The following is a 16,143-nucleotide window of genomic DNA, read 5'->3' on the forward strand; positions in this document are numbered from 1 at the left end:
CTCTTCAAATCCATTGACAGTTAATTTCAAATTGATAGTGATATAAAACTGTTCGATTTACGTAGAGATATGGAATCAAAAAGAGGATAGAGCATATCGTTGTAGGGGGTAAATCTCAACAGACAAAAACTATTTAAACTATTTTACTATCGCATGTTGCAATGAAATTTATTTAACGGTCTTTGTCTTAAAATGTTTTCTTCTTCTTTTTATAAGACGGAATGGTATGATTATCTGCTCGATATTGCAAATGAAACAATGTAGATTAGATCCGTCGATAACTCCAAATGATTATGAATTAAAGTACCAGGCAAATAGTACGTTATAGGATAGCTAGTAATTTTAATACAAAATTAATTTTTCTGTCATAATTCTATGTATCTCTAAGCTATGTACATTTTTGTTTACATTAAGCGTATATAAAAATTAAAATAAAAAATAAATATACAATTTTAATCATAATCACATATTCCACATAGGTATATACACTACTGTATGTGTATTATGTCTATAAAATATAAATAGTATGAATATTTTCAAATATCTATGTCAAATGGTCCAAATTGTTTCCTAATCTTCTTTGCTAGCTCAGTTTCTTCTTCTTGGCTCATATGACAATCTTTCCAATCGGATCTATCGTTGATATCTAATACCCTATCGGATGCTAATACTTCTCTACCAAATTGTAACGGAAAGTCTTTCTTAATCCTATAATACAAGATAGTTCCATCCGGTAATTCTGCATAAAAATATAGAACTCCAGGATTAGCGATCTGCTGCAAATCTGCGTGCGGTGGCAGCTCCGTTATTTTGAAATTGTTACATTCGGCTAGTTCCTGAAAAACAGAAATTTACACATTTAACACAAAAATAAAAGATACGTTAGAGAGTCTCTAATAAAAAAAAAAAAGGAAGAAAAATACCTCGAACATTTCCTTCAGTGCGGGCGCTTGGTTTTTATGAACAGGTACTGCTTGCAATTGACAATGGGACGTTTTGAAGTTTCTCTCGAAGAACACAGGTACTCTGTTGGTACTCTCGTAGTATTTGGTTACGGCTTTCTTGTAGAGATCCATCTCCTCCTTCACGTTTTTCGGCAGAATCGATAGACTCTGATGATGCGTTATTGGTAGAATTAAGAAATGATCCTCCACCAGACCGCCCTTCGCTAATGCCAAGTAGATCTCTGTACCGACGGAGATCACCAGGTGCTTGGACACCACCGGACTGGATAAACAAAACCAGCACTTTGATTGGTCAAATTCCAGCTTCGCCTTCTTATTGCCGCTGTTCTGATGCCGCGATCTCTTCGCATTGTCTTTCGAATCCATGTCGTAGAAAAATTGCGTGTGGGCCTGCTTTTGCGAAGTCGGATCATCGGACAGCATAGATCTAGGATACGGACTCGACGTCTCGTCTGTCGTTTTCATAATTAGATCTGACAGCCTGGTTCTGTCGACGGGAGTTAAATTCAACGCGTACAACCATTTCTTTTTCTGGTCATTCAGTACCGGAGCAAGAGCTATGAACCTAGTGGCTATTTCCATATTTCCGTCACCCTGGCTTTGATTTCTGCAACAGAGAAATATTATTTTTACAGCAATTTTGTATTTGTTTTCAGAAACTTTCCTGAATGACGAACTTACCGATACGGCAGCCGTTCGTAATAAATCCCTTCCAAGGCCGACATGTGATACCTGGGTTTAATGTGAGTAGCGAGCCAGGCGATTAATTTGGAACCCTCGTACTTGTGTTCCGGCTTGTTAGGGTCAAGGTTAGTCACGCCTTCCGGCCACGGAGATGTCAACAAGATGTCCACCCCGCGAAAACTCGGTTGGCCCTTCAAGCAACTGTTTCTGACTGACACAACATCCTGCTCGTCGAAATGAATGGCCTTATTCTCGGACGAGGCTCTCTCAGTTCCACTGAGATACGCTATCTTGAGGCCCGAACTGGCGGTGTACAGACCACGCTTCCCGAGATACGTGAGATTCTGACATATCTCGCATCCGTCCTCGTCGGGATAGTCCTCCACGTCCGACTCCCGGTTGGGGCCGATTATGTACGTCGGCACCGGGATGGTTTTCTCGCAGGACTTGTACAACTCCAATTCGGAGTTGTCCGCGCCGAAGAAATTGCCGACGCACAACAAGAAATCGAATGGGCCACTTTTCTTGTTGATAGCGTCCACTTTGGAGAACAGGAACTTGAAGTGCCCCTCCACGTCCCCGCAAATGAGAACTTTCTGCTTGTCACTCATCTCTGACAATAAAATTTGAATAACTTATGTTAATCACAATCAACGGTCATCGATTTCCTTTTATTTATTTATTTATTTTTTTTTTATTTTAGGTTAGGCTCCTCGTTGGTTAGGAGCGTAGACGTCTTCAACCTTCAACCCTGCCTTTGGGTTATACAGCGCATATATTTTGCGAGAACTATCTTCTGTACTACATAATCTTCTTAATCTTTTTCACAAAATTGTAAACACGTATCTTGTACCAGCATCGATTTCCTCAGATAGTTTCAGGTTGTTTTTAGAGAACGACTCTCGCTTATTCCTATATGTTATTTTTCCACAAGAAACACTGCACTCACTATTGTTTTGTAAAATTTTAGTTAAATTATTTGGCGAGTATCGTCTCAATTACATTCTGGAGTATTTCCGTAGTATTGCGTAGTGTGTTTTCGCGGAGAAAAGCTCCAGTGCTCCAGAGTGGACATGCTCGGCATGCTCGCGTCTCGCGTCTCGCGTTTCAACTTGTGGCGCCTCTATGAGCACAAACGTATACAATAATGTGCGTCACTTCGCTGACAATGTTATAACAGCAGCCTGACTTATCGGCCTGATTTACGCGCTGGGTCGATAATGACGAACGCGCTTGAGATATACAAGGTGTCTGGTAATTATCGTGCGATCTCTCGTAGGTATATGTAAATAGGTAGAGCGTAGAGCAAGTTGAACTGAATAGAAAAGTTCTACTCATATCATTTTACGAGTTTTTCAGTAATTACTGAAAAATTAATTAATAAAGATCTGCGAATAAGCGCGCACTTGCAATGCGCGTCAGTGACAAGAAACAGAAAAAGACTTTTCTATTCAGTTTAATCTGCTCTACCTGTCCACGAGAGGTGGCACGGCTATTACAGACACCCTGTAACCCTGTATAATGAGAAGAATAACAAATAATCCGTTTTTTCTCTTTAATTTACCTTGAACTTTTTATCAGTTAGATTAAATATTTTTATTATTTAAAAAATATTCAATATTTAAAAACATATCTATGTGGTAAAATAGATATCTCGTATTGATCTTTTTTAAATTTTTAATAAAGAGTATAACAAGAAAAAGAGAAAGAATGGTCCGTATAAGAAACGCGAATTTTGTCAAAATTTAAACGCGGTTTTACCTAGATATATGAAAAATCAGTAGGAGCAACTGGAAACTTTTCGTTTTACTTAGGCTGCGTTCCACTTATCGCTCACAACGCTCGCGAGCATCATTTCGTCCTTGTTTAACATTTGACAAAACAACAAGGATGAAATGATTCCACGAGCGTTGCGAGCGATAAGTGGAACGCACCCTTATTCGCGTATCTTTACCTACAATTCCTCGGACGTGAGAATTCGGGGTTTTGGTCTGTTAAACAGATACGTCCTTCGATTGATGTCTCAAAAAAATTATTACCTGTTCTCAGGTGATGCGCAAGGTGTATTGTGCAAGATGACTTCTTAAATTGCACGTACGTGACCAAAATAAAGAACGTGTGCAAAGGAGAAAACAATAAAAACAACGATATAACTATAACTATAAGAACTTTAACCTCTTGAATAGAGGTCCTCCCAAACCCTATCAATCCTTTGCTATGTTTGTAATATTATAAATATTATTTACAACATTATTGTTATATTTATGTATCATTGTTATATTCTTCGGATTGTTTTACAAGATACGTTTAATGCCCACTACGCGAAATTGGTGGAATTATTCGATGTGTTCAGGGCTTGCTATTGAGACTTCCAATAATGTGTTTCTTGTGCAAAGAAAAATTTTTCCGATTTTCCAGTTCTCCAGAAAATGCTAGTGCAAAAATGTACCATTGATGGCAAGATTTCTTGCGGGTAAATCTATCTGACCGGTCGATTTGGTATGGTTTATTAGTTTGGTCTTCGGACAAGATTTTAACGAGCATATATAATTTTTTAAATTATTTATTCAAACATTTATAATACCTGTTATTAAAAAGGTCCAGTTTTGAACCTTTTTCACCTGATCACCATGCACAGGTGCTATGACCACATAAATATATATTGTCGCGAGAGTTCAAAACTTTATTTTCAGGCCACAAAAAAGACCGACATTCTCAAATTTATCTCACCTAAAACAATTTATCATAGTTGTTGGTGTAAAAATGCACCAGGGCCAACAATTTAGTTTAATATCATTGCGATACTCTCGCTTTAAATTTATATTAATTAAAAAATATTGAAGCTGTATATCCGCAATAAAAATGTGATCAAACTTTAATGCACGCTAATAAAATTCCGTATTATTGAGATCACGAATAAAACTTGCCCCCACTTGCCCCTTTAATATCACATAAAATTCACTATGATCCTCCGTATTATATGAAAGAGACCATGCGAGCTGCATTTATTGAATTATTATACGGGTTTTCATTGAATAACTGTCGAACACGCAATCAGGAACACGCAATCGATCCTGCCGAACTCCGACATTCGTCGGCGTTTTCCCTTCCCAGTTGTGAAATTTAAAAAGAAGGGCGGCAGGGATTTGCAACGATGCGTTCCGCGACGCGAAAGATGTGCGAAGGGTCGCGGCCAGTAAATTCACTCGGCATTCATCCCCCGTGTATCTCGACGTGCGCAAGAACGTTAAAAACGAATGCGAAATGGTGAGGATACTCGCGCGACGGCGCGGTGCGGCAGCGGGCAACGGAAGCAGCGAACGGCAGTGCGGAAGAGGAAGACAATCGGGCCGGAGACAAGGATGGAGAGGGAGAAACTCTCGTCGAAGAGAGTCCACATTACCGCGGGAGTGGAGGGGATGCACAGATGCCACGTGGGAGTGGCCGAGGAGCCGGAGGCTGCGCCAATGGGACGCGAGAGGCGTTATCTCGGCACACATAGTTACTCTCCTCCGACATAGTACATAGGCGGAAGTAGCTGTGTGCGTCGACATCCACGGAAGTACCTCACACATACGGCAGGACTGAAGAGGGAACGATGACGAGAGCGAGAGGAGGACGAGGATCTCGCGGAAGCGCCGAGCGAGAGCGAGGGAGATCTCTTATCTGCTCCGCGCTACAGATGCCCGAGTAAATAAATAATAAATTACGGAAGATACATGGAAAGTGACAACTGATGTATGCATTCATTAATAACTCTATCAATGAGAGGGGTAGCTCTGATGATGACTGGATAGGTCGATAGGTCCACACGGTTCCACACCAACGTGTGTTACATCAAGCCGGACCGGTGACGCAAGAGAGTGAGAGAGAAAGAGAGAGAGAGGGTGGGAGAAAAGGAAGGGAGATGAGCGAAGGTGCGAGGAGGACAGCGAAGGCGGGAGCTACGGATCGGCCGCCTCGCGGGAGTCGCGGGCTGTTGGTCCATGATAGGCGAAAGAGGGTAGGGAGTCCAGCGTGCACGGTGCATCCAGTTATACGGCCAAATACGCGCGACGCTGTGTAAATGGTGCACACGTGCGAACTGCGACGCGGTCAGCCTGATGAATTGATCGCGTAAGGTGCGCGCGGATTCGACGTCCCCCAAAACCCCGAGATCGAAGGAACTCCGCGCCGCGTCTGACGGCGTGCCCGACGACGATCTCGGAGTATCGGGTGTACGCGGGCAGGCCGGGAAAAGGGTGCCGGGTGCCGGGTGCTCGTCGCGGAACAGCGTACGATCTCTCGCCGAGAGGAGAAGAAATCGCGTCGCGAGCACGCGAAGCGGCTGACTCGCCGATTACTCGGGATGACGTGTCCGAGGAGAGACGTGGTCGTCGCGGGGGGAGTGTGACTGTTTGATCATCGCGAAGTGCATGGCGAGTATCGTATGTTTCTTGAGGGAAAAGCGGGGAAAATTAACTCTGCTGGGAAGCGATGGGCTACCGCGTTCGAGTTGCACGAGATGCGAGTTTACTTCGAGATGCCGAATTCATTTTAGCGTGACCGGGAGAGGGATTAATCGCGGCTGTATCGAGTTGCATGGCGATATTCCGAACGAGAAACGGGAGACGGAGATTGCAGAGTCGGCAGAGAGTGACTAACGTTTTAATTTTGCGCCAAGTCGGAGATTCGGCGCGCGTTCGCGTATGATTAAAAGAGACCAAATTGTTTTTGTTGTTAACTATGCCGTGAATTATGGGACGAGAGTTCGGTAATCTCGAGAGGGAGAGAAAAAGCGAGAGGTGGCTGCGGAGGATCGTGCGTGTTCCCAGAAATGACGGACGCTTTGACTTCGATCGCGAATTAAGACAATGCGATTAGGTGTCATTCGAAAAAGTGATTTTCCTGTTTATTGAACTATTATAACTTCGATGTGAGTTGTAGTTTGATTAACTGTTTAATGAGGTGCTTGGGATTACGGACTGCTCCTCAGATTCCGAAAACGGAAAAATAATGGACAGACGGACTTTGAGAGTGCGATCGGTTTAATTCTGACACGAGCGTTTTGCAAAAAGAAATTCCACGCTAATTGACAATCAACGTGTTCGGTGCGTTTCGGTGTGTTTCGCTGGAACGGATGATTTGAATAGAAGTAGTTTGTTGACACGTCAGGAAATAGATAAAAGTGAGATAAAAATCAGGACATAAAAAAAGATATATTTCGTATACTGACTTCAATCGTTGAATAGAATAAAACAAAAAGGAGAGATTAATTTAAATGATAGTGACATAATACAGCGATTTTAACGGAGCTGATGTTTATACGTGAAAATTTTTTAAGTAAGAAGTAAGTGAAAGATTCCTTCAAAATAGAATTTTGAAACAAGCTTAAAATGTTCATTGCTAATGCAAAAATTCATGCCGTTTAACTGTGCAATAATAACGAATAAATCGTGACTTAGTGCAATAATAACGAATAAATTACTTTGTAATATTTTACACAAACGCGAATGTAAAGCCGGACATGCATCACAATTACCGCAATAGAAACGCTTAAATGTACCATGAGAGATTAGAATTATTAATAGCTGTGGCTAAAGTAATTCAGTCAACGATTGACGATCTGTCTCAACGAATCGACGAGTCTCAAAATCGCGCAGCAATACGAGCGAGGAGGGTGGCGAATCATGCCGGGAACGACGAGGAAATTCGAGGCGTCGCTGGAAATGTGTCAAGTACCGTCGGCCTGATAAAAGTGCGCGTCTCCAGGGAAGTCGAGCGAAATCAGAGGGAGCCTGCCCTGAGGGAGATTAATTGGTTCCACCCACTGTTCCCCCTGCGGGCCCCAATGAGAGATAAAAGCGAGCTCTCGCTAAAGGTTCGTAAAACAATCGATTCCGCTCGAAGAACGACACGTAGACATTCAACGTCGTCGCGAGAACGACGAGCACCAAAATCCCCTTTTTCGTATACTCTTTAATTTTAATAATATATTCACGAAATAAAATCAACGTGAAATGCGCAAATACGACAGCATTTTACAGTTAAAGTCTCTGGATTACGTTCGTGTAAAAAATAACTTAAGTGATTAAAAGTATTTATTATTGTTTTAATATCGAATTTGCGAATCAAACTGTTTTAAATGGAATTTAATTATTGTGAATTTGTTACTCCACAATTATTTTGAATTAATTAATGTTTACTTAATTCTTATATGAATCAACCAACTTAATTAATTATTGTAAATTAATTGTTCTATAAGAACAAGAACTTTAAGAAGAAGATATATTTTATTAAATTATTAAATATTAATTTATGACATTATATTAAGTAAAAAAGGTGCATTTGATATCCGCATATTCTTTATATCCACTACGCGCGTCGCACATTTAAAACGGTCGAAGTGGGAACTTGGGAGCAGAAAACAACCCGCATTCATCGATACTTCCGATACATCTTCCTTCGATATCTTCGATGTTTCACACGAGTAATCTTTCGTAATCATGGGCATCTCCGCCTTTCGAATAACGACATAAATTTGCATACCAATAGCGTGAGAAAATGATTATAGAAATATTTGAATAATCGATTATCTGAAATTCTGTGTATAGCCGTACATATTAATAAAAAGATTTATAAAAATGGGTCTTACAGAATACTCCTTTTATATTATATTACATATGTGTTTTCTATAATAACTTTATATCATGAAAACTTAAATGATAACAAAGCTACTGATACTGTTTTCTATATTGTATCTATATGTAATTAATGACAAATAAATAATTTTTTAATTAAAAGTTTTGTGAAAAAAGAATTGAAAAATGTTTCTCTAAATTGAAAGAAAGTGTCTTTTAGAAAAATTTGCTACGTTACGTATATCACTGTGAGATTGTGGTTCGAAGTTTGGATAAATGATGTAATTGGAGATATCACTGTTTCTAGAAAATTTTTATATTGATTGAATTCACTGAATTGACGGTCACATTAAACGTCGTAGCGCGAAAGTATCGTTTAATCTAATTCAGAATCTTATTAGGAATATATAGACCAATGTTATTTTGTCGCAGGTGTAATTCGAGCGCGTGGATGCAGGTAAATTGTTCGTTGAAAACGCATTGAATTTATCCCGATATTGTGTTACGGCGCCCGCATGATCTTTCACACACGAACCTCCACCCTTCTACGCTAATACGTTCCCCGAGATAGATTTTCCTTTTGAAAACGCTCACGATTATTCCAACCGAAGAAACCGAATTAATTTAGATGTTAAGAAATCGCTACATCGAAAGACGTTCCTTTAACATAACCGCTGATCTAATAAAAATCGTTTAATGCAAAGTAAATTTCTTCAGGATAGGTCAAATTAAGCTTCGAGAGGATGAGATTACGGATAATATTAAACACAAAAATTTTACTATTTATTTGGACTCAAAATTATTTTTGTTTCCAATGTTAAGTGACTCATCAGCCCTAATTAGGCTTAAATGAAATTCTCTTATGAAAGAAACTGTCTTGGTGCCAAAAACTTTTCCCCTAAAGCACATCCAATACGATCTTCATTAAATCTCGATTTAAATGTTTAGCCTAGATAAGTCGCCTTCAGGTCCGCGTTCACGAGGCTCGGCGTAAATCTTCCGAGCGTGCTGTTAGAATGTTCCTCGCATCGAGAATGCACCTACTCAGCCGTCCTATCGCCGTCTAAAAGCGCCGTCGAGGCAAAAGGGGTTGAAACGCGTGATTTATCCGCTCGTGAGCGCGACGCGCGTGTGAAACGGATCGGACTATTTTCGAGTCCGGCCCCGTACTCACGCGCCGGATTCTCATTTCGCCGACGAGGGTGAAGAAAGAAGGGAAGGCAGAAGGAAACGCGACGTAAAGTAAATAGGAGAGCGCGTAACGCGTCGCGGCAGCCGCGAAGGGGCGTGCCGTTTCCCAAAGCGATTTGTATGAAGGAACTGTCGGGACGTGATCCTTACGCGTGATCCTGACCGCTACACCCTTCCGCCGCTCACGTAGCGGAAAACATCGCGCCGAGGACTTACGCAGCTGTCACGACAGCGTAAATCTCCGAATCGCGTGTGCTCGCTTGGACAGGATCTATCTCGATAGCTTTATTTTCAAACATTTTTTTAAACGTTGAATGATCGCTGTCGTGCTTGAGACGAAGAGCCAAACTCCCGTCGTATTTAAATTCTTTCGATTAATGTAATTCGGAGTTCTTCCTACGGAAGGGGTGACATTCTTTCGCGTAAAAAAAATCAAGGTATCTCCAATGGCGTTGTAATTACATAATTCTAAAAAAAAAAAAAACAAGAACACAGCATCCTGAGAATATTCCAATCACACGCGCGGGCGGCAAAGGCATAAGTTATTTCTGCGTCTTTCCAGGTTCTTGCAGTTAAAACCAATTCCAGAAAAATGGATTTTAGTTGTAAAGTTATTTTCGCGATTATATCAGATGATCCGAATATCGGACAATCGGACGACTCGCAAATCGGAGGCGAGCGTTCACCATTCGTATTACCGCGGTAATAATAATAGTAATTCATGAATGGTTCAGCCGCAATGGCTAATAATAGTGGTAAGTAAGTGGTAGTCGTAACGGTATAGTGGCAATAATTGAATGAACCCGCGTGTGCGCGCGCGCGAGCGCGCGGGTGCACGCCTTACAACATCCTGGCACGTGCGTAAACAGCTCTTAGGTAATTCAGGGTGACGCCCGACGTGTATATGCAAAACGCTCGCAAACAGCGGCGCGCTTTTCTAGAGAAACCTCGCGCGCGAACACGCGCCTATCGTTACCTCTCTGCGGGCCGCCGAAGACTTTTTAACTCCTCGATTCTTCTGCTTACTCTCGGCGCTCTCGAGCGCCTGGAGTACTTCGAACAAAGGAGCGCGAATATTCTCCAACGCTAGTATAGCATTCAGAATTTGCTGGATGTAACGCCCGAGTCTAGGACACGAAATAATAAGTAATATGCGGATTATTCGAGGTGTTCTCAAATTTTCGTTTGCGAATCTTTGGATAGACACTTGCGTACAACAGATGAAATGACAATAAAAAATGGACTCTACTCGATAAAAGGCGCAATAAATTTTATGGGATCTTATATTCTTGTTTGTTAACTTCAGTTCTGAAAGAAAAACATTCTGATGACGGAAGCGTTATTAAAGTGTTTATTATTATTTTTGTATCAAGCATTTTGTATCGAGCATTACGCGACTCGTGGTCGACTATTTATAAGCATGATCGGCTGAAGAATTATATAATAAATTGTTGACACATCAAGATTAACGCCTCCATAACAAACCGTAATAAATATAAACGTTGCGATACGCGATGGTATAAAGACCGCGATTTATACCAGCCGATATTTATGCCATTTTCGAATGAAGAAAATGGTACGTTTATATTTAACGTGAATCACTGTAAATTAAAAATAAATAATTCTTTTTTCTTCTCTCATCACTTCCACGAAATTCTTTTTCCTTTCGTAGTCTCTGCCAGTATTGTAATATGAAAAGTTTACGCATAAAGTCCAAATCCATGCAAACTCAAAGTTTTGGATAATCAGCTTTCTATGGCGAAGTTCTCGAAAAGTTTCGTAACAAGAGTTAAATTTATCCGCGCGCCGTCATTCGCGTCTGGCAATTAAGATTTTTATCAGCGAAACGAAATCCTAGGCGTAACAAAATTGGTGACACCGGCCCCTCTCTCCCACCCTTCGGAATAGTTTACGCGTCTTCTTTACAGCCTCGTAAAATCTACGAGCATTACGTGGCGCGGGGTAACGCCAGAACAGAGAGTCGCTTTGTCTCGCAGCTCTCGAAAGCCGCGCGGACGTAAACGTATCCGACGGAATCACAATGTGCGGCGCATTGAGTTTCTCGCAGGCGGGAAAATAGAGAAAGGAAGGAAATCTCGCCGACGTGTGTAAAAATTTCCGTCCCGGTTTACGGTTTATGTTTTTGCCGCGCTTGTTTATTGTCCCGGGCGTCAAGCGATTCGTCGCGCGACGCCAGCGTATATGCGATAGCGAGCGCAATTAATCCTTCGATAATCCAAAATAGATTCCTGGAATAGATTTCCGGTAAATTCTTTCGAATTGGAAGTTGGCAACACGATTGGGAGATTCCTGGACCAGATTTGTGGCGCGGCGATACAAGTCCGCCGCGCAGTGACTTCTTTGATTCTCGGGAGTTATACGGCGCGGCAACCACGAATTCCCGTCCGGATGCATTGCCCAGATTTCCGGAAGTGTCCGGCGGTGGTCGGGATCAGAGAGACCGCGGGTCACAGCTGATGCACGCTCCCGCCCCGGGCAACCGGATAGATGAAGACGATACGACGACTTAAGCGTTCGAACATGTGTAGAAACATGAAACTCGACACTTCCCACACAACTCAGTGGGCATCATGCCCGATCGATATTAATGGCGTGATCTACGATATCAGGATCTGCTCGGGATCGCAAACCGACAAATCACGAGTCTCCGCCCTAGAAATGTCGCAGGATATCCGAGGTGGCCCCGAAAGCAACGAAGTTGTCTTAGATAAAGTTACAAAATAAACATTGCAACAATTGAACGAAAGTCTATTAATAGAAATGTTACTTTAAAGTAAACGGATTAATATGCCGTCAATATAAAATGAAAATTTATATTTATCTATGATAATTAAGTGAAAATATAACTTTATTTTTTATTCATAAAGTAGTCTTATAATATTAACAATTAAGAATGTTTAATAATAATACCGTTATGAAAATAATTTATTTTATAACTTTTGAACTCGACTATTGACGTTTAATTGTTGCTGACGATACCCTGATCTTCAGGGTAATATATGATACATATGATATATGTATATTGAGAAGACGATTGGTGAAACACGAGTTGAAAGACGACATGGATATATAATAACAATTTAAAGGACTCTACACCCGTGCTCAAATGAGCGAAGTGCATTTGTGATTTGATAATCCCGCGAAGTCTACGAATCAGCATATCGTGTAATGACTCAGGCGTTGATATCTTAAGCACGACGCGAAGATTGTTGTGTCATCTTAGCTCGCTTAGCTGACTCTTTGTGGACGGTGATGCGGAAAATTTTTCTATCGAATACAAAAAAATCACCTCTAAAAATTAACAGCTGTTATTTTTTTCAGTTTAATTGTCCTAAATTTCCTTTTACATTAGGTACATTCTAATACCGAATATCTTAAACCAGAGAGTAATTTTGCCTTAAGAATTCTTATCTCCTTCCGAAGTTCCATTTTTAACAAAGAAAATCTCATTAACTTAAGTACTGGTCTCTCGATGAAGAGAAGAGATTTGAGAAATTCTGCAGATTAGCTTTTTTATTCGAATAACTAATGTTGCTTAAACTGTAATTGATGTAATAATCAAGGTTTTATTCTTTGATGACACTTTTTGTTTTTTTTATTAATATTTTTTGGCGCCAATATCCCCTGACGGGTCGTCGCTTAATCGTATCTTGGTTCTAGGCGGGTCTGCATATAGTGACGCACGCAGCGTACGCACGACGGTGACACCGATGCCGCGATGCCCGTCTTTTAAACGGGTACCGCCCCGGGTGTGAGAACTTCTCCCCGTACGCGTAAATCCCACATGACTGAAAAGAAGCCGATGGTGGGGGGATACGCGATACCGGGATGTCGAAGAGGCAAGACCAAAGTTTAGTTTTGCTTAAGACAACCTTAAGTTGCATCGCTCCTCTCGTGTGTCGTCCCGACCCGACGACGATCACCCCGACAACGATCAGGCATGATACGGACCGGTCGGCTACGAAAAAGTTTCGCGCCCATGGGTGATTATGCATTGCGCCACCGTGCGTGACCAACGCTCTGGATCCTAAATAAAACGTTCAACGCAATCACCAGCGTCATGAAACGTGAGTCTCATTTCTACCTTTTCGCATCGCGCAAATTTCACGCTTGCGTGACATATGGTGGCGTATATATACGCGAAACATTTTTCGTTTCATTAAAAATTGGTTATAGATAATGGAGGAATTCACCTTTCACGGACAGAGCGGTTCTAAATAGCGGTACCTGAGATTTCGATAATTAGATACGCAAGAGGTATTTCTTCCCTATTCTTCAGTATCTAGAACCAAAGTAATTTGTGTGATTCCAACAATTTTTTTGAGAAATTAATATTAGAAAGAAAATACGAGAGAATGTGCAAATTGAGGCACGTGACGACATTGCCGGGAGTGTTAATAGTCGTAACTATCGCGTCGTTTATCGGCGATTCTTGCGTTACTCTTCTCGGGACGATCGGCGACTTCCAATAATCCCGCCAAATTGGCAGAGCGACCGGGTCCAAGTTCGGCCCGTGTGTCGGGTGGGTCGGTTCAGCGAAATGAGAGAGAAATCGCGAAATAAAAGAACCCACCGGCGCGGCCGAGAGGGAGCTCTCTCGGCGGAATAATAAAAAGAGTATATCGTGGGTCGCCACGGCAGTCAACCCCCGGCCGGTGCTTATGGCACTCTGCCACGTGAGGCTTGCAAATTCCATCAGGTCGTTTCGCGCGCGCTTTCGTCATCGTTCCACTTCGCGAAAGAAAAAATTATCCCGTGGCTGTCATAATCGCGACATTTCGTTGAAATGTAACTTACCGTTTAATTAAGATAACGTTCGCGTGAAAAATCATTCAAATCCGGCAAAAAGTAACGAATAAAGCGATGACTTTTCCGCGATAAACAATGAAATAAATTGCTATGTGTAAAAAGCATAAAAAAATATTTTGGGAGAAATAATTTTACATGTTATTACATAATTCCAATATGCAGAATAAAATAATTCTATTTTTTAATCGAACTTTCTTTCGCCTCCTCTCCAAAATTTAATCTCGGATCGATATTGTCTTTAATTTATAACTCCTTTATTTTGAATATAAGACCTTCCTTGTCACGATGGCCGTTCATGGTAACGTCACGCGAAAATAATAATCGTGCACGTGCTCAAAGTGTGATAAACACGAGCAACGCCATCGTTTCCCGAAATACAATCGCGCGCACGAGTTCGCACGCCGCGGTACTTTAGTTTCGCGACTCGCCGATATACCTTCGCAGGGAGTCCCACAAGTTTGATTACGGTAGAGGATGGCACCGTCAGCATAACAGACATATCCTTGTTATCGTACCGACGTCCAAGGCTGTGCCGCTGTTCACGCCCACCTTAAGACTTTCCACGTAAAGAGCCACGGGTCGACCTTGCTCGTCGTTGCTTACGAAAATTTTTCCGGCAACGATCACTTCAATGCGCGCGTGCGCCCGAAAACTGCAACATCTCGCTTATTTGTACAAAGCTCGACCTGCATCGCAACTTTTTAATTTTTTTAATCCGAATTAGAAAATTTCTTTTTTAATTCCAAATTCACTTAAATGTCTTTAAGAGGATATCATTTCTTCGCAATTTCGCTCTTGTTTAATCTTTCGATCCGATTCTTGAACGACACCCGTATTAAAAGTTTGTTACGTACACAGTTGCTATACTCTCGCTAACTTTGCAATCTGAATTAAAAAGACGACAACTCGTTTTCTCTTCCTAATCGCGCTCGTGCACCATCCGATTCCCACGCATGCAATTTGATGCTTCCGCGTCGCATAGCCTATAAGCCCTATCAGGACCCATGGCGAAAGACGATTCGTTGCATTGGTGTGAGCGCGTGCACGAACGAAAGCAAAAGAAAGGACGTTTCATATCTACAGGACAGATAGAAGAGAACGGGATTGCATATCGCTCGATAGAGATATCATACTATTTAGCTGAAAAACTGAACTTTTGTACAGCATTGCATGCATTTTATATATATAATAAAAAATAAGAAATAAAAAATATCTATAAATATTATTGAATATATATTTTAATAATTATTATGTTAAAAATAGAAATATTGTAAATATATATCTATAAATTTATTATTACAGATTTTAAAAGTTACGAGATAATAAATATATTAGTAATCACTTGGAGATTTGTTATTTTTATAAGAAACGTTTTCAAAAGAAACGCATTTGCGATTATTGGTCGCAAGGAATGCGCTGTGATATTTTTACAGAAACTACATGCGTTTAAAGCAAACTCCCGCTGTTTAACTGGCATTTTATCATTTTCTCCTTTCATAATTTTTTAATAATTGAGGTAATTGATACCTTCTCTCAGTGTTAGGCGAGTTACATTGCATTCTCTCACAAATCGCTTTGAATTCTCGAGGCTCTGAAACCGAGTCTGCGCGCGCGGTAACCCTCCTCTCGTTCGCTGCTCCGTTCTGCAACGTTCACGAGACGAGTCGTGGTTTATGGTGAGTCGAATGGCGAAGGCAACGAAGTCCCCCGGGGGACTTCAAAAACTCACCGGCACTCCCTCGTCTACGCCAATAAATTCTATTTCGCGTTACTTTGCCGCGAGCCGACGCGCGATGAATATTGCGCTCTTTCTCACCTTTCGTCCCCCGTACCCCTCCGTCGTATTTCTTGGC

The 16,143-nt window shown here is 41.3% G+C and overlaps 2 protein-coding genes across 5 annotated transcripts in view; one reads left to right on the forward strand and one right to left on the reverse strand.

The window, feature by feature from the left end:
• Positions 1-132: 132 nt before the first annotated feature.
• On the reverse strand, positions 133-2,758 carry LOC139777697 (CWF19-like protein 1). The gene is made up of 3 exons (XM_071715264.1): positions 1,647-2,758; positions 924-1,572; positions 133-836 (listed from the first exon to the last, which is right to left on the reverse strand). Exons 1-3 carry the CDS (start codon positions 2,258-2,260, stop codon positions 537-539), a joined length of 1,563 nt encoding a protein of 520 aa, XP_071571365.1. The 5' UTR covers positions 2,261-2,758; the 3' UTR covers positions 133-536.
• Positions 2,759-5,665: 2,907 nt separating this feature from the next.
• Sim (bHLH transcription factor single-minded) overlaps positions 5,666-16,143 on the forward strand; it is a 40,968-nt gene continuing 30,490 nt past the window's right edge. For 2 of the 4 annotated variants that reach the window (XR_011719440.1, XM_071715455.1), the window contains exon 1: positions 13,085-13,548. Coding sequence is in view for 1 of the 4 variants with exons in the window: in XM_071715455.1 (XP_071571556.1) it covers positions 13,542-13,548 (7 nt within the window). In the remaining 3 variants the exon portion in view is untranslated. Of the gene's footprint in view, positions 7,510-13,084; positions 13,549-13,657; positions 13,739-16,143 lie in introns of those variants that run through there. The other 2 variants (XM_071715464.1, XM_071715467.1) reach the window with 2 other exon arrangements.

The sequence above is a fragment of the Temnothorax nylanderi genome, unplaced genomic scaffold, assembly GCF_030848795.1.
Source record: "Temnothorax nylanderi isolate EJ_2023f unplaced genomic scaffold, tnyl_v1.0 TNYL_tig0006_pilon, whole genome shotgun sequence".
Lineage (NCBI taxonomy): Eukaryota > Metazoa > Arthropoda > Insecta > Hymenoptera > Formicidae > Temnothorax > Temnothorax nylanderi.